Source organism: Nilaparvata lugens, chromosome X (assembly GCF_014356525.2).
Source record: "Nilaparvata lugens isolate BPH chromosome X, ASM1435652v1, whole genome shotgun sequence".
Classification (NCBI taxonomy): domain Eukaryota; kingdom Metazoa; phylum Arthropoda; class Insecta; order Hemiptera; family Delphacidae; genus Nilaparvata; species Nilaparvata lugens.
The window spans coordinates 49952558-49976724 of NC_052518.1; the positions used below are offsets into that span (position 1 = coordinate 49952558).

At 37.9% G+C, this 24167-nt stretch overlaps 2 protein-coding genes across 3 annotated transcripts in view; one reads left to right on the forward strand and one right to left on the reverse strand.

The window, feature by feature from the left end:
- The window catches only part of LOC111054128 (cholinesterase 1), a 120633-nt gene that overhangs the window by 18259 nt on the left and 78207 nt on the right, over positions 1 to 24167 (reverse strand). The window lies entirely within an intron of this gene.
- Positions 12587 to 22434, forward strand: LOC120354332. 2 transcript variants are annotated; one of them, XM_039441314.1, is made up of 3 exons: positions 12587 to 12690; positions 13072 to 13135; positions 21906 to 22434. In XM_039441314.1, the coding sequence occupies exons 2-3, from the start codon at positions 13130 to 13132 to the stop codon at positions 22266 to 22268; spliced, it is 369 nt and encodes a 122-aa protein (XP_039297248.1). In that variant the 5' UTR covers positions 12587 to 12690; positions 13072 to 13129; the 3' UTR covers positions 22269 to 22434. The 2 variants fall into 2 exon arrangements, with proteins under 2 accessions (XP_039297248.1, XP_039297246.1); XM_039441312.1 differs by lacking the exons at positions 12587 to 12690; positions 13072 to 13135 and adding an exon at positions 20844 to 21291.

The window sequence follows — 24167 nt, forward strand, 5'->3', positions numbered from 1 at the left end:
CATTTATAGAAATACTTGCTGCTGTGAAACTTGTCTCTGTGACACTAATATCGTTCAAAAACACTACTTGTCTCTGTGAGAACTTGTCTCTGTGAAACATCCCCGTTAAAAGTTGGATCTTTGGATTCAAATATGTTGCACCGTGTGCAGTTTTTCACCCTCTTTTCAGTTAGTTGTCAGTTTATAATTGCAGTGACATTCGTATTGTGCCTGCAAATAGTGTTCAAACAAAAATATTGAATAATAAGTAATTCACTGAAAACCACTGCCATGACCCGCTCTTCCTCGGGCAAAGCTAATAAGCAATAATAATTATTGTCATCGTCGCAGTCATTTTCATCAACTACTCAAGATAAATGCAGCAGCAAAAGACTACTCAATGTGTATGTCAGATTGGTTAGGGACGTTGTAACCGGTGTATCTTCGTTGGTCATTGAGGAGCTCACTGCATCTTTAAATTCTGCTATCCTTCAAATAGTGGATCTCGAAAAGGAAGTTACATTGTTGAAAGAGCAGCTCAAGCAGAGAGACGAGGAAATCTGTCATTCATCCAGTAGCATTAATGATTTGGAGCAGTATCAGAGAAAAAACCGTATTCACATATTTGGAATGTCAAAATCACAAAAAACTGATCAACTATTTGCAAATCGATATTTGTGATCGATATTTGCAAAGGTAAGCTGTGTGTGAGCATCGAGCTGCAAGACATCGATCACTCGCATCGTATGGGGCGTTGGCTGGCCGCCGCGGCCTCCAATGGACCGCCATCCCTACTCCACACCAACGTAGTCAAGTTCGTCAGCTATCGTCAACAAAATCAATTTTATCCCAAAATAAAAAGCTAAAGGGTGATGGCATACGAATAAGGGAAGACTTCACTTTACATATTTATTCTATCAATCAAATCTAATAACATTTTTATATTCTAGTACCAGGAAACCCGTGCTCTGCAAGGGTCTGTTTAAAGCACAAATAGATTAAATCCAGTAGTTTTATAGTTCCTTGCTGATATTGTAACTGTAGTAATCTACAATAGAAGAAGAATAAGAAGATAGAAAGTAGAAGATAGAACGGTTGAATCGATACTATTTCATATATTTCATCCTACTCTCAAGCAAAGTATAAGAAAATTGAAGCTTTTTTAACTTGATAAACTGAAAACTTTATGAACTGGGAAAAGGCCTATAGCCATCCTCGGTAAATTGAGAATCTATATGCGAAATCTCAAGTTAATCAATTTAGTAGTTCACTGTAGCAGTAGGTGTATTCATGTATTTCCTATCCCGTACTTGTATGAACCAATTCTTTTCTTTATAAAATAAAAGATGGAAAAACAAATTGGATAGACACATAGACAATCAATCAATCAATAATTTATTCGTTAATGCAATTAGTCTATTAAAATAATCTGTATAATAGATATCATAATCCGAGACAGGAAAATTTCAAATGTTAATGAATGGGGAAGGGAATGCAGACTACATCATTGAAATTCTTGGGGGGTTCCAATAACCAAAGAAGGTCAGCAGTTTGCAGAATGACCTTCGGTGACACTTTATTGGGGGAAAGAGGCTGATTTTTTTCTCAACTTCAGGGGCGGGTGCGTCCATGTTCTTGGTGAAGGAGGGGTGGTCACCCCTGTGTATGTCACGCACTTCACATGTCTGGTCCTTGAATACTCCTTGAGAATTATTATTGACAAAATGTCTTGTGAAGAAATAGTATATTTCACACCTAGAGCAGAAAAACATTTTTGCCCATGGTGCGAACTATATTTTTCGCCACACTACAGGTATTGCTGACAAAATAAATAAAGAATACAAAATAAAGAATACTCATTAAGTTATTGTACCTATCTCTTGATTTTAGTGGTAGAAAATTTGCAGTCAGGATTTCAGATTCTTTTAAAATCTCACTTGGAATATCACGGGCGTCGTCATCTTTAAGCATTTTTGAAAATTCGGAATGCACTAATCAACAATAAATAATTGAATAAAAATGGTTGCGAAGCGAATGCTGAATTAGTTTGATTAGAGATTCGAACTGAAATCATGGCAACTTCAGCTGATGAAGAAAGTGGACACTCGCCCGATCTAGTGGATGACTTATTAACTACGGACTTCCATTTTAGCGGCTAGAAAGAGTACGTTTTCCGGTCTAGGCCGGAAAGAAAGCCTTTTCCGACGTCAGACGAGAGTCGTCTGCAAACAAGGTCTTTCAGATCTACGTAGGGACTGGAAAACAGCTGCTTTCTGTGCAGTGTGGCGAAAAATAATGAATAAACCCAATAAAGAGCAGTTTGGTCAATTCTCACGTTTAAGTTACATTATTGTAATGTATTTAGAAGTAAACATATGCATATTATATCGAGAGCGTTGGAACCGAACGTCACTGCAAAGTATCTTGAGGAAATGTTTTTAGTCACATTCACGTTAAAAATACAATAAGAACAAAGTATTTTGTCTACTCTACTGAAATGATTTTATTGGTTTCAAGTTACTGTGCGATCAAAATCAATTAAACCATTCCAGTAGAGTAGACAATATATTAGTGTGTTTTCATTTCACTATGAAAAATTATTGAAGAACAACAAAGTTCAAACTAGGATCATGCATACAATTTTATCATTGAAATGACTGAGGGCGGAGAGAACGGAGAAAAAACTAGTGACCCTCAACTATTCCTCTCCCGAATTTACATCAATACCTAAGCTAGAGCTTAAAACAAATACTTCTTAGTAAAAGAAACATGTTTATTCTAAGTTTTAATTTGAAAAGATCGGATTTGAAAGATGAAGATGGGTTTTACACTAATATCTCCAAAAACTATTGAATTAACAGAAAATACTCCATGTTGGAATAAATGATATTATTGATAAAGTTATTGGTGCTATATAGGTAAAGGAAAAATGCTGAGGAATAGAGTAATTTTTATTCCTGAATGAAAGGATCATATCTCTATAATTATACTGTACATAAAATTAAAAACTTGAGTTTTTATAATAAAAGAAATTGATGTTGCTTTCCATGATGAAACACTATATTCTATATAATAACTTTGTTGTAGTTCAGACACTGTGTTACTTGTAAAAATTTGAAAAAAAAACACTTACTCTTCTTGGAATATTGAGGAATGAATTTCACTCCTGATGAGGAGCTTCATCAGCCTGACACCAGGGGCGCTTGCTTTTATGGCAGTTTGACTGTGTGGCCAAAATGTGGGAAAATACTGTATTACATTTGATTTGAAGTTTATTTGATCATTGATTAAATTGGATTTGTCATTTTTGAGGTGTTTAAAAATTTTGTATTGTTCAAGTTTGTTGAGTCTCTGGCTTTTTTCAAGAATGTGGAGGATTTCAATATCTGTTTGCATATTTTTGTGAGTGTGTCCTGTGGCTATCAAATGTTCTACATATTCAAGTGTGTTGAGTCTCTGGCTTTTTTGAAGAATGTGGAGGATTTAAGTATATGTTTGTATATTTTTGTCAGTGTGTCCTGTCGCTATTAAGTGTTCTGCATATGTGGATTCTGAATTTGAATTTAATGCTCTTATGTGTGTGTTTATTGTATCTAATTTTGGAGCTACGACCAATATAGAATTTTGGGCATGTATTGCATTTTAGTTTATAAATCCCTGTTTTTTCAAATTGTGAGCTGTTTATTTTCCATATTAGTTGGGTTTCCAACTTGTTATTGGTTTTGAATGCTGTTTTGTAGCCTGATTTTTTAAAAATGTTTGCTATAGATTGTTATTTTTGATTTAAATAGGTAAGTGTGACGTATTTGTTGGGATTTGGAGGTGTCTGTTTCTTGTTTTTCATTTTATTATGTATTTTATCTATTACATTGGATGAGTAGCAATTGTTTTGTGCCAGATATTTTATAGTGTTCAATTCTGTCTGGTAATCTTCTTTGTTTAAGTGGAATGGTAACATTTTTAAGGCAGCAAGTTTGTGTTGCGGTGGATGATTTGATGTTTTATGTATGAGCGTATCTGTCATTGTGGGCTTCCTGAAAATACTAAAACTTGGTTTGTTGTTCTGCTTTGATATTGAGAGGTGCAGAAAGTTTAGGGCTTTGTTGGTTTTATATTCTGCAGTGAAATGTATATTTTTGCATATTTTGAGAGGAGTTGATCACATTGTCTGGCATTTCCTTTGTATAGTAGTATTATGTCATCAACATATCTTTCCCAATAGATGATTTTTTCTGCATGTCTATTTTTGAATATTTTCGTTTCTTCCATGTGTTGCAGGAAAATTTCAGCTAGTATACAGGAGAATGGGCTTCCCACTGGAAGGCCCTGTTGTTGACTGAAGTATTTTTGATCATGAGTGAAGTAACTTTGTGATGTTATGATTTTTAATATTTCTACTAGCTCTCTGGTGTGTTCTGGTGGATTGTTCTTGTTGCTCAGGATTTTCTCAATAATATCTATGGTTTCTTTTACTGGGATCATGTTGTTGGTGTAGAGGCTCTTGATATCAAATGAAGAAAGAGTGGAATTATATGGAATGTGAATGTTTCATTTTATTTACAAGGTCCAAGCTGTTTTTTAAGTATGCAAGATGCTGGTCTACTGGTATTGGTTTCCTTAGTTGTGAATCCATTTGTTTAGCTAATTTGTATGCTGGAGCTACTAAATGTAGCTATGATAGAACCATATCACATAAAAATTATTAGTAGAGAAATCTCTAGAAACCTACATAATTAAGAGATATTTCGGCCACTGTGTCCGTTGAGTCTGGAGAAGTGTTGTTGTGATCGTCTGTTACCAATTGGCCCACAGAGTAATAAGGAAGTAGGAAAGGAGAGCATAGATTAAGGGAAAGTCATTATAGGGTATGAGCGAGAGATTTGAAATTAGAGTGGATTTTGAATTGAGTATGAAGCTGGTTAGAAATATGGAAGAATTGGTGGGAAGGTATTTGGGAGGAACATTCGAGAGGAATATTGAAGGGTTGGAGGGATAGCCTGCTATTGCTATCTGTTGAGACCAGGAATGGATGTGGCTTCAAGCTTCCAAATGAAAGCCAGTTCTCTCGATTTACATCAATTGTGGTGGCAGTGCAAGGAAGGGAGGCAAGGACTTTGACTTAAAAGCATTGGTCAAAGTTCCTGTTGTATTCAGAGCCATGGGTATTGATGGGTGGGAAAGTGTTATATTATTTGGAGGAAGCTCTGTGTTTATTGATTTGGAAGTCTTTGCTGGTTTCACCAGTTGCTGGTTCACCGTAAACGGCAGGACAGAAGCTGAAGGGGAAGAGGTGGATGAAATTTTTGGAGATGGAATCACTGGATTGATAAGTTTGATGGTTGTAGTTGGTGATTGGTGCTGGTACAGGAAATGGAGATAACATTAATACAGTGGTTTCACAGTGGGGGCGCTTGCAGGGTAGGGTATCAGATGGATTTGGAGTTTTAACACAGGAGAGTGATTGATATTTATTTAGAATTTTCTTTAGGTTTGGAGGTTGATTGTAAATGAGAGTGTGTGGCTGCGGACACACCAATTCCGCCCGCAATAAAAAAGAAGTATTGCTCCACACATGGCTCCTATACACACATACACTATGTACGTCGTGACTCCATCACTGTTTGTCACATTATTTTTGTCCCGCTCTGTCGTAGTGATAACGGTATAATATTTTCCGATAACCATCTGATTTACAACGAACATTCCTTCCTATTCGATTTCAAAAGAGTTTGGATGCAGTCTTAACATGCTCTGGAGATCGTCATTGTTCAGGGGGTCATTACACAGTCATATATGTACATTATAATGTTACTTTTTGAAAGGTAAAATAATTTTAGCGCAAAAAACTCGATACTGATTAATCAAATAGAAGAAATATCATGATCAAAAGTTCATTTGTCAAGATATCGTTCATAACCAAAATGCTTTTTTTAGGTTAGATGCCAACCCATCAAAGTTATTTAATATAAAGTTTCAAATAATACATTCTTTGCAATAAAAAATTATAAAACCTTTTGAAAGATAAAACAATTATTACTTTTATTGAATGAATCATAAGATTTGAAACAACTACATTAACATGAATTTTACATAATGTTATCATTTACAGGATTTTGATAGAACAATAAATAAAAAGCCAACAAGAAATTCAAATCAAATAAATATCATTTTTATTAAATTGGAACAGTACATAACAGAAAAAGACTTATTCTAATAATTGGAGGGAAAATTTGTATAGAATAGTTGTCAGTCATAAACTGGAGGGAAAGAAGGTCAAGTCTTGTTTTGCTTGTATTTCCGACAAAGTTCGATGTCTTAGTTTTGTGTATTAGTCTTAGTCAATGTATTTTGTGACCAATGAGGGAAATTGATTTTAGACCTAGTTTTGTTGATGCTCTGTAATCTTTTTATAAGATCTTGATGTGCAATGAGCAGCTCAGGCACTGTGCCACTGCTCAGCTATGCCGCGCACCCTTATCTTATCTCACTCGGTTGCCAAGGGGGGCTCGCTGAGTAGATGAGAGAACCAGTTTGGTCAGTCAGTCTAGAACTATTGAAGGGAGCAGGATGTGGCCATAGAGTGAGTACAGCTCATGACCAGATTATCCTCTATACTCCTTCAACAACTTTGAACTGCGCCTTTCCTCAACTTGAATTGAAGGAAGATGTGTGAGGCTTCAAAATACAACACTCAGAAAAAGGCGAGTCCAATACAACAACTTCTGCGACTCTTAGAAGCCAGCCTGCCAGATTCGACCAGTGGCGACAAGTTAGGTTTTGGGCTAAAACGTAACAGGACCCAAGTATATTCTGAAGAGGATCGGAAGCTGAAGAGTACCTTGAGTAAGGCTTGTGATGCCTTTCCTGACCCAGAGACCTCAATCCTGGCCGCTGAAAACAGCCAGTGACCGAGGTGTTGGACTCAATGAATGCCAGCGATACCCGGTTCCTGGGCTCTTCTATCTGGCTAATTCATAGAGGAATTGCAAGAGAACCTCAAGTAACGAATGGTAATGTCTATTGCCAACTGTTACTAACTATATTGTTATAATCTTCTACAATATTTTGCAGGTTATTAAGCCAGTTCAGTTGAAGATCAATATATTTTTGATTTGATTGTACGATTAAACCTCTCAGCGATACTAGCCTTCTTGTCACTAAAAACAGAATGATGCTTGATATTATATTTGTCTAACAAATCTTTCACATTCTTATTGTAATACTCAAATCCCCCATCTGTCTGGAAAAAATGTATATGTTTATTCTTATGAATAATGGGTTCGAGAACATTTTAAACACTTCAAGCTGTCTTATTCTTTAAAGGTACACAACAAGCATACTCAGTGAAACAATTAATAACAACTAAAATATAACAATATCCTTTATTGAATTTAGATAAGATACCCATCTAGGTAGATCAGATTGAAATTAATTGTTCTCATTCTTCAACTCATATCTGTGTGTGGGGTGGTTCACATGTGCTACAGAGTGGAGCTCTGCCGCTATTTTAGCACTTATGTTATTAATTTTCTTTGTATGGGAGATACATGCCCAGTTGAAACAGAATTCGATGCGTTGGTCACAACACTGTTACACATACTGATCTGTGCAATCAGCACAGTTGTCACAAAGGCCGCACTTAACAGAGTTTTGAAATTTGCGCTGCTGAGGATCACTTAAATGTTCCATTGGGATTTCGCATTTTGTATCCCCACCTAATAGATCCCCCAGTTCTGTTATTTCCTTGAGAAATTTCTCCATGATCTTTCCATTTATATTACTTGATCTATAGAGGACTGGGCCATATGTGATATCACCGTTCACATCAATAACTACAAAACAATACCTGCACAGAATATGATGCACCATTTTCTTAATGTAACTGGTGAATATGGGTACTTCTTCAGAAGCAGATTCGGTACTATCTATATTCACCACAAATGTTCCCAAATAGATTGTATACTTTTTCTCTAAAGTCATGCTAAGTTTTTCAAATTTGATTGACTCACCACATTTTGGGTATGAAGTTCTCTGAGACTAGAACTTTGAAAAAGCTCTTGGTGTCTCAGTAGATTTGTTTTCCTGCCACAATTTTTAGTTTTGTCTGATGTAAATCTTTGAAAACAGAAATTACAAACATGTACTTGTGTTTCAGCTTTTGAAAGATGACATAGAAGTCGCGACAAACCGTTTTCCTGTTCAAGGTATTAATTGAACAAAAATGTGTTTTTCCTGCATCGCCTTTCAACATTTAAAGATTAATTTGGTATTTATGTGTGTGGAATATGCTTGTTTGATAGGGGAAAAACTTTTTGTTGTTGTACACTATAAAATGAATAGCGATATCTGTATTTGGAATTTCAAATTATTTTATGTCACAATTGGTGGTGGGGAAATAAACTCTGCAAGTGCTCAGCCTGTGTGCAAATTTGCTTAAATATTTCACAGTTTATTTCGACCTTTCTGTTTTCAGGTGAAAATAGGCTGGAACACTCCATAGAAAACACTTCTCATGAGAATGATTTTTGATGTTGATAATGCATTTCATATTTTTGATGAACTGTGGTGTTTGAATAAAACTGCTTGTGTATATTGGATTATATCTAATCACGTTTACATCAAGTGAGTCAATCTTCTTCAACACCCACCCACTAACAAATCGAACAAAGTTATCGAACAAACTTAAAATTTTACTATCCTCTAACATGAAATGTTTGTTCAATTGGTCATAGTTCTTCAAGACATTAATGCCTATGGCCGAGTAACTATGCAGATTCACTAAAGATGAAACAGCTTCGGACTCATCAGATTCTTAAACTACCATTTTATACTAAAACACATTTAGAACAATAAACCATTTCACATTTCCTTCGAAACGTGCAGCGTGCTCTCCAATTATCTCAAAAGCACAAGGTTTAAAGCTTTTGAGCACGCTTTCAATGTTTGTCTCAACGTTTTTGGAGGAAATGTGATGGCAAATTGCTCGTGAATTTACACCTTGCGCTCTGTATTTACTGGTTAGGTTCATCTCTGCTGCTGCTGGTAGCGCTGAAAACAAACAAAGAATATATCACTATGGCATAGAATTGGAGATAGACAGCAAGAAAAACATTGATCTTAAATCAGTTGTGATTTGGCAAGGTGCAAGTACAGTGTGCGAGTGAGAATGTTATCTCAGGATTAGAGTACAAGTGGTTGAGGCTATTAACATTTGATAATCATTGGAAATTAGAATCGAGTCTGTTTTCGCCTCAAAATATGGCTAAACAGGGTTCTATATTTCTGCATGTACCTGATGTTGTTCAATGTGTGCTTTGTACAATATATTTAGAAAATTGGTTGCCTACAGACAATCCTAGTAAGGAACATGAACAGTGCAGTCCAAATTGTGGATGGAGGAAAGAAGATAATATTTCTTGCGAAAAAGAAAATTCCAATAATATTATTTTACATGAATATGAAGAACAATTTTCAACTTTCCATCGAACAGAACCATATAAGCTCTCAGTATAATAATAATAATAATAATAATAATAATAATAATAATAATAATATAATAATAATAATAATAATAATAATAATAATAATAATAATAATAATAATAATAATAATAATAAATTGGCCTTTATTCAATTTCACAATAATTGCATTACAAAAGAAATAACATTTTATTGTAGGCATTTTTTTCTCCATGGCAAAGTGCCGTCTGAAGGAGTAGATGGAATTTATAAGTTCAGATTCCAAAGAAATGTGAAAAGTTTAAAGACAATAACTTGAACAAAAATTGAACTGCTGGACAAGAAAGAATCTGTACTGCCATGCCTCCCTGCAGTACTGGCTCACCACCTGCCAGTCCTGTCCATTCAGGTGTGCCCACAACTCCCCTTCAGACAGGATACTCTTCCACAGGTGTCTCATCCGGATCTCAGTGAGAACAGGGCATCTGGCGATGAAGTGATGCACATCCTTGTCTTCCCTCAAATTGCAGAGGGAACACGTCTTGATACCACAATTGAAGGAGTACTTGTTCAGCAGGACGAGCTCAGTCCTTGCCTCCAGGAACCATTTGACCAGCATGAAGTCATCCTGCTGATGAACATAGTCGGTGGAACGTTCAAGCTGTGGGTGGATTGAACAACTCTGGCTCACCATCAATCTTCTTCTGAATTCTCCTGTAGTTTCTTGTCAACTCCGTTCAGAATCGCTTGAACATCGCCCATCAGGAGACTTGTAGCAGGGACCCCATACACCCTCTGTCAATTATTGCTCCAATCACTATGCATAAAGACTTTTTTCTCAATCACTTTTTTCAGCAGTATGTGCGGGTATCTTTGTTCTGGAAGCTCTAGGCATCGACGCATATACTTGATATGTAGCCTCAATGTATAAACCAGCAGAGGTTTTAGTCCAGTTTCCAGGTACAAACAATAATCTGGGGCCCACATTGGCAGGTTGAAGACCTTCTTAATGAAGGGTGTTGCACTTTCTCGACCTCATCTATCATTCTTCCTCCCCAGACTTGTGCTCCATAGCATACTGTGGATCTGGACATTGCCTCAAATACATCAAGCTTAGGTTTGAATGGAATATTTTTCTGGGTCAGAGGGCTGTTGAACATATTCAATGTCATCTTTGCTACTGAAGCTTTCTCTTTAAAATGATTTTTCAGTAAAAGTTTTGGTGTTAAGTTCACTCCCAGATACTTATAACTTCCTACAACTTCAATTGGCTCATTGTTGTAGCACCATACATCATGACGACTGGTTCTGCCTCCTCTCCTGAAAATCATAATCTTCGACTTACTCAGATTAACTCGAAGATTCCATCTTTCACAATACACCTCTAGGTTTGATATCATCCTTCTCATTAATACTCTGTCTGGGGCTAGAAGAACAATATCATCCGCATAGGCCAAAAGCTTCATGCAGATCCCACCAACACTGACTCCACCCTCCAAGCAATCCTCCAAGTCGTTTAAAAAGATTGAGAACAATAGGGGACTCAACAAACAGCCCTGCTTAACACCTGTGCTAGTCTCAAACTTTTTGGACAAGCCCTCTTGGCCCCACATTCTTGATGTTGACCCATCATACAAATGCCTCAATGCATTCACCATCTTCCATGACACACCAATCTCTGCGAGTTTATAGAACAGTGCATGCCTATCTATCCAATCGAATGCAGCAGAGAAATCAACAAAAAAGGCATATACTTTCTTCCCTTTCTCACTGAGCTTGATATTCACAGCTCTCAGTATATATTAATAAAGCAGGGTATTTTGCAAGAAAAGGGTATTTTTACATGGAAAATCATATCTGCAATGTTTATATTGTGAATATATTATTGAAAATCCTCATGAAAATGTTATACATGGTCTGTTTTGTATATATAAAAAGAAGAGATATGGTGAAGAAAAGGTGAATGTTGAAGATGAAGAAGAAGAAGAAGGAGTGGCAAAACAAAGTGGATATTGTACAATGTACACTCTGTTGTAGAAGTAATTCCTGATTTTTCAGGATTTTGATTTTTCAAGAATAAGTGAATTGTAGTATTGATTTATCAGGAAAAAAGTGAGTTCTGAAAAATCATGATCACAAAAAATGAGAGGGAAAAGTAGAAATTCCATCATACTTACATGCAATGAGCGGTGTGATGCGGACAGGTATAGGAGCATGTCTGGTTAGTGTCCAACTCTCAGGTGTATTTGCTCTTCACACATCTTTCCTGCTCGAAGGTAGGAGTGATCATGATGTAGTCTGCACTGCACACTCAAACTCTGTGAAATCAAAGAGCTTAATGAAAAATCACAATAATATCTTAGCATAGTTATGAGATGCTAATTGAAAATCGATGTGAAGATTTGATATTCAAAATATTATATTGCATCGCTGCCCTCACATGGAATCTTGTTATTCAAAAATATTACATCTCTGCTCAGGTGAGATGAACTGAGAAATTTTATATTGCTGCAATTAGAGAAAACAGTAATTTGAAAATTCAATACTTACAAGCAAAATGTAACAGAGGACAAGTGTCAACGATGTGGGAGAGATTTGATATTTTTATCCCTGAATGCACTCTGCTGCAAGTGTCAAGATGCAGTCGAGCTTCAACGATGTGGGAGACTTCTGTCTGTCGTGCACGCGCCAAAATGCACTATCTCACTTACTCAACCTAAAACAGAGAGAGAAACGAAGAAGTATATAAGTAACAGTCATTGGATTCAACAGCTCCATTTGTGTACCAGCCACGTTAACATCAGCTCTATCTTTTTCATTATCATCATCCTTTGCATCTCATCATCATGAGCACAACACTGTCATCGTCAGAGTACATAGTACCAGATACGCCAACTCCTCCTCCTCAACCTACCAACACCTTCTCTTCATACTAGCCGGTGTGAGGTGGTCACCAAAAGAAGCTTACCACTGCTACCGCTCCCGCTGCTGCTACTGCTGCTGCTCCCTCTGCTGCACATCTGGACGATCACTCACCACTGAGAAGACAAGGGGTCTTCATGCAGAGGGAATTGAGGTGTGTCGAAATCATCATCCCAGATATGCTACCACCACCAGCAACAACACCAGCAGATTGGGCTCCGTGGAGAAAACCAAACTCACCAACAAGCATCGGGTGACAAAGAGGAAGCTCCACTTTGAGGTTGAGGTTAGCGGGGAGGAGGATGAGGAGTCAATCTTCACTCAACCAAAGGTTAGTTATTTCAAATATTATTATTAACTTGTACATGAACAGATAATTTGAATCTTTATGAAAACTATTCTATGATGCTATTATTTAATGAAATTATTATTTGATGAAACTATTATATGATGCAATTATATGATAAAACTATTATTTGATAAATCTTTTTACCATACTAATGAAAAACTAATTTTCATTGGATAAAATCTTTTCACATTACAAGTGCTCACATTGTGCTATTAAATCGAGAAGTATAATTATTCGAAGTGAATGGAGTTCAGTTAAAAATTGAATAAGATATTTTGAATTCAGATTTCAAATGTGAAGATGAATATTATCATGATTATATTGAAATTGATCTGATCATACATATTATTTGAATTGTGCTAGTTCTAGGTTGTGATATGAAATCTGGACCAGGTATCCTGGAAGCAAGGAGGATTTGGACATGAAGGTAGGCCTATGTTATTGTGCACTTAGCCATTTAAATTGTTCAACTTGCTGCACGACGCCAGACAACTCCAAAATGTTCTCGATGTAATTGATACAGTCCACAAACCAGAGTGCTGTTTGAGTCAGCCTCTTTTGAAGTAAACATGGTCCAACCGTCCGGGATTGATTTGTTAATTGAATTTGAATAGGACATAAGTTTGAAATATTGTCTAATAGGTTTGTCGTTTTTTATGCCTATTTTATTCTTGGTTTTTCTGTGTATATAGCTTGTTTTTGTCGTTGTAGATGAATATACGGTCTATTTGTGGTATTCTTAAGAAATTTGGGCTCAATTCAAGTTGGAAATTGAGTAGAACAAGTAATATTCTCGTAAATAATTGTGTTGTAGTATTATTGTGTAAGATTGTTGCATTGGCACCACAAGGCTGGACTGGCAAGTTCCTGTCGATAAGTAGAGAAAGACTTATACCTCGAGCTGTAACAGTAACTGGAACTGTTACTTTTTTCAAAGGATACTTGCAGTTATTTGCATTGATTATTGTCGTTACTTCATTATTAATAGCAGTTATTGTTTGTTCCAATGAGTATTGATATGGTATTATTAGCCTCGTAACCAATCATTCTCTACCAAGTATAAGTTGAAATGCTGGCTTGACTTGTATGATTAGATAAGCTAGCCATTGTTCATTACACTACTTCATTGTGTCGCCTGCTCTCGTGTTTTCCCTCCTATTCTTGTTTGGCTCTTTGTCTCACTCTCTCTCTCTCGACGAGCGCTCACTGTTATTGCCTTACTATGGGTGTTATCGAAGACTTGACTTTTCAAAGAGATGCATTTATTCATAAAATAAAACAGATTAATGGAATTGCCGAAGATGTCAAAAAGGATCTTAAAAATAAAAAAAATGAAGAATTTATTGAAAGTTATGGGTGACATATCAACTCCAGGTGGAGTTCAATGATATAATAGATTAGATGCAGAGCTACTATAACAAACAAAATCCTTGATTGGAAACAACTGAGCTTGAAACACTGATGAGCTAATTTGATGAGATTTATTTCAATGTCAAGGCTATTCTCAAAACCTTACCATCCACTCAAACAAATTTGAATATTAGTTCTTCCAATGTAGCTTCTTCACCTACAACTGGAAATATCTCGTCAGTTGCCCTACCTAAGCTTCCTTTAATGACTTTTGACAGCAATTTGAAAATTTGGAGTCAATTTAAAGATTTATTCGAAGCCACAGTTCATAATAATGGTCAAATTGCTGACATACAAAAACATACTTATCTTCGGTCTGTACTGAGATGCGATGCACTGTGAGTCATTTCTGTAGTCCCATTGACAAGTATTCATTATGCTGAGGCATGGAAAATATTATTGAATCGCTACAATGACTATTACAAGCTGACTGATGCATACTTGCAAGCAATTTTTGATATGCCAGCAGTTAATAAGCAACCAGACTCACTACAAAAATTCATCACTCATTTAGCTGAATATATTGCAGCATCAAAACCAATTGGTCATTCAGTTAATGACTGGTCGATTCTGTTATTATTTGTCTTACATAAAAACTGACTGAAGAATTGAGAGAGAAGTGGCAGAGACTGCTAAGAAATGGAACAGTATCCGATTTGAAAAACATCCAAATATTTTTGAAAGATGAAGCTGTTATTTTAGAGGCTACCAAACTCACTGATTTATTGGGGTCATCTACATTGTCAGAAGCCTCCTCACACAAGCAGTTTGGGAAATCGAAACCCACTATGGGAAATTACAAAGCTTCAGCTATGATTGTTAAATCGAAATTAAACGAGCTGAAATGTATTGAATGTAATAATTCTCATGAACTGGTAAATTGTGAAGTGCTCTTGAATTTCAAACTGTCTGATAGATTAAAACGTGTAAAAGAATGGAAACTATGTATATGCTGTTTATTGGCAGGGCACTTTATTAGAGATTGTAGAAGAAGGAAGCCGTGCTGTCACTGTAATACGCATCATCATTTGCTCCTCCATTTAGAGCCGAGACAGCCACCTGTTGAAAACACCAACACATTGGCCGGTAATAAACAAATGAGCAGGGTAGACGTGCACAATGCTACTGATCAAAGCCACCAAACATTTGTTACTGACTCAGCTAAGACAGTTTTCTCGAATGTAAAGAGTTCTGTAGTATTGTTATCAACTGTTAGAATGGAAGTTTGATATAATCAAGGCAATTATCATACAGTCAAAGTATTATTGGATAGTGCAAGCACCGAGTCATTTATTATAAGGCGATGCATGGAAAAACTGGGTTTAGTGGTCTGAGTAGATTTTTGCCCACACCTTCTTCTACCAGAATTCCCAGTGTCGCTCTGGGCCGGCTAGACTCAGTCGGCGACTGATGTGGGCTGCAGCAGGGGACAGGAGTCTTGGTGGGGTGTCCGCCAACCACCCTTGTTCGAGTCGGGGGTTGAAATAGGGCCTTGAGCACCTTAGAGAAATGTTTCCCTCTTTTAGGTAAGAGGGGCAGTGCTTTCGCACTGCCAAACAGGGTTGGGCATGGAGTGAGAGGAGTAGAATTGCTGCGGTGTCCACAGTGAAGGAGGTCTCTGTGACAGGAATAATGTTCCCGATTGCCGCAATGTGTCCTCTTGTGTGTCTTGGATCTATTAACTGGAGTCGGTCACCGGGTCACTATTCTCGGTAACCAGGTGTTTTCCGGAGGTCCGGATTGAACTCGGGGTTGTCGAAAAGGCCTTCCCTAGCCTTTCTCGAGGCCCTCTTGTGATACCGGATTGAATCAGCAAGCTGTAGGAGCCTGCGCACTGGGCTTCGCCTCTGTTCACCAAGTCCCTATTCACGGGCACCGGGTGTCTTCCTGGGGTCCGGATCGAGTTCGGAGTTCTCACAAAGGCTTTCCCTAGCCTTTCTTGAGCTCCTCTTGTGATTCCGGATTGTATAGGCAAGCTACGGGAGCTCGCGCACCAGACTTCTCTAAGTCCCAATCCTTGGGCACCGGGTGTCTTCCTGAGGTCCGGATCGGTCTCGGAGGTCTCGCAAAGGCCTTTCCTAGCCTTTCTTGAGATCCTCTTGCGATTTCGGATTGAATCAACAAGCTGCGGGAGCCCGCGCACCAGACTTCTCTTCTGAGCACTAAGTCCAAGTCCTTGGGCACCGGGTGTCCTCCTGGGGCCCGGATCGATCTCGGAGTTCTCGCAAAGGCTTTCCCTAGCCTTTCTCGAGGTCCCCTTGCGATTCCGGAGTGAATCGGCAAGCTGCGGGAGCCCGTGCACTGGACTTCTCTTCTGAGCACTAAGTCCAAGTCCTCGGGCACTGGGTGTCTTCCTGGGGTCCGGATCGAAGTCAGGGTTGTCGGAAAGGCTTTTCCTAGCCTTTCTCGAGGTCCTCTTGCGTTTCGAGGTTCCGGCGATGATATACCACGATGTAGTCAGGTTTTAACCTAAACCTGGCGTGTTGCTGCTGGTTGTAACAGGCAGGTTGATGCCCAAACTCGTTGAAAAAGTCGAACAACACTCGTCCAAGTGTGTGTTGAACTGCGGAGCTTCCAGTGTCTGAGATTAACCACCTCTAACCTCAGACACAACTCCCGGTCGTCGAAGGATTCGGAGTACACTCAAAGCACGAGTTGTACTACGTTGCTAGCTGCGTGCTGCTTCCTTCACTCTCTCTGTCGACTGCTTGCACTGGACACCTGAACTAGACTGCCTGCCTGCCAGCCTTTTACGAGCCTCCCTCAGTGGCCAAGATGGAGGGGGGTAAGGATGCGCATCACCGCTGAGCGGTAGCCCAGCGGCTGGCTTGCTAGTTGACCTCTGTGATTACATCAGAGATAGCCTAGTGTCTTATAACAAGCCCTAAACTCAATTCCCTTCATTAGTTAAGATATACATCGTGACAGTGGTGCAGGAAACACATAGTTTGCCAATCTATGGATTATCTGATACTAAATTGGAAGTGACAGATGAAATCACTAACTGTGAATTTGAAACACCGAACTCCTCTCCATTAAAAGTTACCACATTGGTAGTCAACAAGATAGCAGCTACAAATCAGATAAGGAAAGTGTACTGGGCACATCTTGAAGGACTGGATCTAGCAGATCCTGAATTTTTCCTTCCAGAGGAGGTTGATATTTTATTGGGTGCTGAATACTTCCCCTTAATTCTGACTGGAAGAAAGGTGATTGGTCCAGCGGGTACACCATCTGCCCTAGAAACTGTATGGGGCTACTGCCTGATGGGTAAGGTATCAGAGGAGAGTTGTACTATCTCAAATAATCTGTGCACGTATTCCAATGCTAATTTAGACGAGTTGGTGAAGCGATTTTGGGCCATAGAAGAGACACCTATGACAAAAAAATTATTGGAAAGTGAAATGGCCTGTGAAGAGATATACAAATCAACTGTTTGTCGTTTGAATACTGGTAGATACATTGTAGAATTACCATTCAAGGAAACACTAGAATTATCAAATGAGAGTCGAGAATTAGCCTTGAAAAGATTTATACTATTAGAACGTAGGTTATCAAGAAATCCTGTGTTGAGACAGTTGTATAATGAGTTTATGGAGGACTATTTGAAACAAAAGCATATGGTGCTAGCCCCCGGACCAGTCAACCAAACAAAATACAATTTTTGCATTCCTCATCATTGTATTTGTCGTATAACAGAGGATGAAAATATCAGTAAACTTCGGGTAGTCTCTGATGCCTCAATGAAAACTGAAAATGGTCCTTCATTGAATGATATTCTCCACATTGGGCCCAGCCTACAATTAGATATTTCAAGTCTATTGTTGAGATTTCGATCTCAGGAGGTGGCAATTGATTGTGATATTAGACAAATGTATAGAAATATCTCGTTGAATATGAAACATCATGACTTCCAACGGATTTTTTGGCAAGCTGATGATAGAGAAGAAATGAAAGAGTATACTCTAACAACTGTGTCGTGTGGTGTATCATCATCACCATTTCTTGCTATTTGCACCTTGCATCAGTTGATTGAAGATGAAAGACAAAGGTTCCCTGCAGCCTCTGAAGCTTTACGGTTTTCTACTTACATGGATGATATAGTCACATCAGTCCCATCAGTGGAAGCAGCCAAGCAACTGCAGTCCGAGCTTACTGAATTGTTAAGCAAAAGGCAATTTGAATTGTGAAAGTGGGCCAGCAATCATCCTGCCATTCTATCAAATCTCCCTCCTAAGCATTGTGCTATTAAAGCAAAAGATTTCACTTTGTGGCTAATTGGCTTCCAGTGGAATCCAATTGGTGACTACCTCTTCTACAGGGTAAAGGTTCCATCCAATCTAGCTACAAAACGAAACATTTATCAACTTTAGCATAACTTTTTGATCCATTAGGATATTTGACACCTTTCATGCTTACCATCAAGAGTATAATTCAATATCTATGGCAATCTGGATGTGACTGGGACGATATAGCATCTGTGGAGGTAGTGAAGAAATGGGAATTTATTTGCAACCAATTACCCTTGTTGGAAAAACTGAATATTCCTTGTTGCTTGAACTTTGAGATGTGTGAAAATATACAGCTGCATGGTTTTGCTGACAGTTCAGAACGCGGCTATGCTGGAGTGGTTCATTTGCGAGCCTCATTGAAGGATGGTAGCATGGTATGCACAATACTAAGATCTAAAGTCAAGGTAGCTCCATTGAAGAAAATCACACTGCTACGTCTGGAGCTTTGTGCGGTTGTCCTAGTAGCTAGATTATTACATGAAGTTCAAGAAATGCTCTCAAAAATTATAAACATAGATTATATTGCAGCTTGGACTGATTCAACCATGGCACTGAGTTGGATTCGGTCTTCACCTCATCGTTGGGCTACATTTGTGGCAAATCATGTAAGTCAAGTACAGGAACACCTGTCTACAGAGCAACTCAGATATGTGCCAACCGAATGTAATCCTGCTGATTGTGCTAGTCATGGACCAATGCCCAATGAATTGATTGGTAATTCTCTGTGGTGAAATGGTCCTGATTGGTTAGCCAAACCACTGGAGTGCTGGCCACACCAACTCTACGGTAATGATTTAGATTGAATTAGAAGCAAGAAAAATTACTCTAGGAGCACAGAGTAAATAGCCCTCACATGAACTTCTTCTTAGAAATAAATTTTCCTTATTGACTGTATTGAAGAGAGTGACAGCATGGATTAAAAGGTTCATTTACAATTGTTGTAATAAAGCTAGAAAACATACAGGTCTTTTGAGCACTGAGGAGTTGAATGAAGCAATGCTCTCTATAATTGCATTAGTACAAAAAGAATCATTTCTCAATGCTATAGCTGCTATACAATCAAACGATAAATCCATCACAAAAAGTCTTGAACAGTTGAACCCTTTTATGGATTCAACTGGGTTACTAAAAGTGGGGGGAAGACTGAGAAATTCAAGCCTATCTGATAGAAATAAATACCCATTGTTGCTTCCAAAAACTCATCACGTGACAAATTTGATTATAGATCACTACCATAAACTGTATTTACATCCTGGCCCAGATAATTTGCAATCAGTCATTCAAAGACAATTTTGGATCTTGAGAGCAAGGGACATAATTCGTAAGAGAACAATTAAATGCATGGAATGCTTTTGTGCAAAACCCACTGGGCAACAATCACTCATGGAAGACCTCCCGTCTGCAAGGGGTCAAAGCATTCCTAAATACAGGGGTTGATTGTGGTGGACCTTTTGATATAACGCTAGGGCGACTGAGGAAGGCTAGAATATTCAAGGCATACATTTGTTTATTTATTTGCCTTTCAACTCGGGCTGTACATCTAGAATTAGTCTCGAAATTATCAACAGATGCTTTTCTAGCTGCTATGAAATGATTCCTAGGAAGAAGAGGCACTGTTCACACTATGTATAGTGATTGTGGTACCAATTTTGTGGGAGCAAGCCAAAAACTGTCACAATGGTATGAGCTCACAAAAGCATTAAGGTTCAATGAGGAGATGGCTAGAGAGCTGGGTAATCGAGGAATCAAGTTGGTATTTAACCCACCAGCAGCTCCACATTGGGGTGGAATCTGGGAAGCAGGCATAAAATCTACTAAGAGATTGCTCAAGGCTACAGTGGGTAATGGAATTCTAACGTATGAAGAATTCAGTACTGTATTAACCCAAATTGAGTGGATATTGAATTTAAGACCATTGACCCCTGTTAGTTCAGACCCAAGAGATTAAAGTGTGTTAACTCCAGGTCATTTTGTACTCATGGAAAGCCCAAAGGTTTGGCCAGAGCCAGAGGAATCAATTGAACCGGTGAACTTGAGAAATCAATGGAGTTTTCTCGAAAGAATTGTATCTTCATTCAGGAAACGTTGGCAATTGGAGTATGTATCTAGCTTGCAAACCCGAACAAAATGGTACAAAAAACAAAGTAATGTTGACATTGGAAGTATGGTTCTCTTAAAGGAAAGTAACCTACCCCCTCTACATTGGAGGCTTGGCCGAATAACGAAGATATTCCCTGGACAGGATGGAGTTGTGAGAGTGGTAGAGGTACAGACGGCAAAAGGAAGTCTCACTAGGGCTGTCAATAGGGTATGTCTCTTCCTCATTGATGAAGATTAGGCCTTATTGAAGGGAACTTCAATAAGTTTAGTGGATAGTTTTTTATTCCTTGTTTTACATGTGGGAAAGGTTCCCAAGTTGCTTTGTTTCTTGTTTTTGTCTCAATATAGTCATTATTTCTTGTCCCATCCTCACCTTTCTGTGGGCCTCCTACTCCTTCTGTATAAGTCTCCTCAATGGCCCCTGAAGAGTGAAGATATTTTCCTTTTTTTTCCTAGTTGCCCTAGTAGGGTTTGTTATAGGTGGTTTTTGTTTTTTTTTTGTTATTGGAAGTTCTTCCAAGGTAGGCGGAATGTTCGGACATTATATCAATGTTCCCCTTTGTTGTCTAGTGTTGTGTGGTGGAGGGGGCAATTGAAGGATGATGCACACAGCATAATTGCGGCAGTTGCCGACTGCCAGCCAATCGACAGCTCACTTTTTGTAATGTTGATTTTTGCAAATTGATCTATTGATTTATTGTGATTTATTACTAGTGTTGTCTCGTCTCGTATCATGATCTGGACCCGGGATCCTGGAAGCAAGGAGGATTTAGACATGAAGGTAGGCCTATGTTATTGTGCACTTAGTCATTTAAACTGTTCAACTTGCTACCCGATGCCAGACAACTCCAAAATGTTATTGATGTAATTGATACAGTCCACAAACCAGAGTGCTGTTTGAGCCAACCTCTGTCGAAGTAAACAATTTGAATTGAGCTATCAAACTATTTGAAGTCATCAGACATGCACATTGTTTTGCTATTGAATAGTGGAATATAACCTTGAAATTGGAGTGATCACAAATGTATATTATTTCTTGAAATGTGCAAGGAAAATTACTGATTCTTCTAGTACAATAACATGAATCAGTTAATAGTTATTTGTTGTGATCCACATTAGATCCACAAGAGCTTGCTTAATAATTTGTTATTAATTTGATGTGTGCGTTTGATGGAACTATCATTATTATTTGATCACTGTTAGATTCTGCAATATGAAATTGAAGCAAGAGATATTATTTATTCAAATGATTTAAAATAATCCGTTTTTACTTACTTTGAGATTCTGTGGAGAATGTGTTGCTAATCTGATCTGTTAATATCAACTTGATAATCTGGAACAAGTGATAATTTTCAAATAAGTTTCTAAACATTGATTTTATTTTTCATTCAACAGAAACTCATGCATGGAAAGGAGAACTCCTCCCTTACACCGCTACTACAGCTGGTAGTGCAGGAGGAGGAGGAGGGGGATGGGCTCAATTTTATCGAGCTCATCAATCGCCCATCCCCAAAACCTTGGGTCCCCATCAGAGAAATACAACAGCATGTCCTGCACCCCATCATCTCCACCCATGAGGACAGTAATAAACATGGCCACCACATAATATTAAAGATTTGTAATGCACAAACAAAAACTCAGTGTGAGGTTTATTTACCTCAATGTTTTGCTTTGTGCATTAGCAGTGATCAAATTGAAAAATGCAATGCCAATTGCGGGAACATGTGTCTTGTTGTGGCGCATAAATTAATAAATTAGAGCAACATAGAAATTATTGAAGTTTAATAATTGTTATGTGAATATAATTTGTTGATTTATGTGTGACAAATTGAAGTTGTTGTAAATATTGTAGTAAATTGTGGTGAATAATAAATTGTATTGAATTGTGGTGAATAATAAATTGTAAATATTGTGCTTGTGAAAATTATTTTTCAATTCTTACCTGTTTGTTGTGTTAAAGGAGATAATGAAGTAGAAGAAGAATAGTGCACTGTTCACACAAGAAGAAGAATAGTGTACTGATCACTCGAGAATAGTCACCCTTCAACTGATCACTCTGAATGAGTGCATGGCGAAAAAGTGTTCTACTTTATAGTAGGCACTTGCCCTCATGAGCAAGCACCTTCTATACATAGCTCCATCTGTCTTGTTGCAGAGCGGCACTCTTCCCCATCTGTGTGTGACATGCGCTCATAGATGTGGGAGTTTTTCCAATTGCCTTTACAAATGAATTCTACTTTTCAGATTTGTTACAAATAGAATATTATACTATCAAATCAATAGTGCATTGATATGAGCTCTACAATCTAAGAAGGTGGATTCATCTCTAAATCAATGGAAAATTAAACCAATTTAATTTTCTTTTTTGATTAAGTTTAGATCAAGTGGATGATAAATTAACTTCAGTTGATGTTCAACCATTGGTTTACAGCTGGGAACATTACTTAAACTATTTTAAATAAATTAATAGACATATCCCCTGAAATTCATTTACCTGGGGGGTACCAGTGGTGCAGGCCAGGAACAAGGTTAGTAAGTGGTTGGAAAGAGGTGACCAAGGTATAAATTTGTTAGATAGAGCCTGCAAGGTACATGATATAGCATACACGCAAAAAAGTGATAATAAGTCGAGATTGATTGCAGGCAAAGCTCTTGCAAATGCTGCATGGGAGATATTTGAAAATCCGAAGACCCCACTTGCTGGAAAAGCTCTTAGTTATCTTGTTACAAACATGATGGAAGCTGGATCTGCTTTTGGTGGAGGTTTGAGGAAGAAAATGGAGAAGTCTAGTGTTAGGAAAAAGCATAGTGTGTCACTAAGGAAAAAAGCTATCGCTCAGTTGAAACAGCATATTGCAGGTAGAGGTTACTATTTAAAACCATACCCCTCAATCACGGGTGGGTGTGCTTTGATCCCTCATCATATGGTGTGAGTTTATTCCCTCAGAAAAAAAGTAAAAAAGGTGTTAAAAAACATTGAAATACAAAGAAGGTGAAAAATGAATATTGAAGGTGAATTGTCCAATCATGATCTAATATTACATCTGTATTCAAGAAAAAACTAAACTCAGTTGAACAAAAGAAAAATCAAAGTCGGGTTCAAGTTGGGTTAAGGAAGAATACAAACATTGCAATAATATCTAGGAATAAGGTGCTGTTTGCTAGCTGTTTCTCTCCTGACACTTCAACAAAAGACATAGAACACCTGATTAGGAGCACCATCTCAACTGGGTTTGTTTCCTGCACAAAACTTTGTTCAAAATTTCCTGAATCATACAGTTCCTTCCATGTATTGGTGTCAGAAAACATATTCAAGGAAGTATGCAAACCTGAGGCCTGGCCTGAAGAAGCCATTATATCCCCTTTTCATGGTGAACTATCCAGTTCAACAACTCACACAGCTAAAACTACAAGTAAAGCGGTCCCTATTGCCAACTTGAATCCCATGGAGGGCTATAGTAGATATAATTGTGAATGGAAGATTTGCATCTGTTCTACCAAAATGTCTGAGGACTATGAACAAATTCAGTTGAATATTTTACTTCTGTTGCAAGTAATGACTTTGATATTATTGCTCTAACTGAAACATGGTTGGGTGATCAACACTGTAGCTCAAACTTCTTTCCTCCAAGTCATAATGTTTTCAGAGCAAATAGG

What these genes read in the sequence shown, in the direction of transcription:
- LOC120354332 (XM_039441312.1), top strand. Translation starts at nt 21,244, where the DNA reads ATGATCTGGACCCGGGATCCTGGAAGCAAGGAGGATTTAGACATGAAG. An exon ending in AGGAGGATTTAGACATGAAG is followed by an intron (nt 21,292 to 21,905) that starts GTAGGCCTATGT and finishes TTCATTCAACAG; the next exon opens with AAACTCATGCATGGAAAGGA.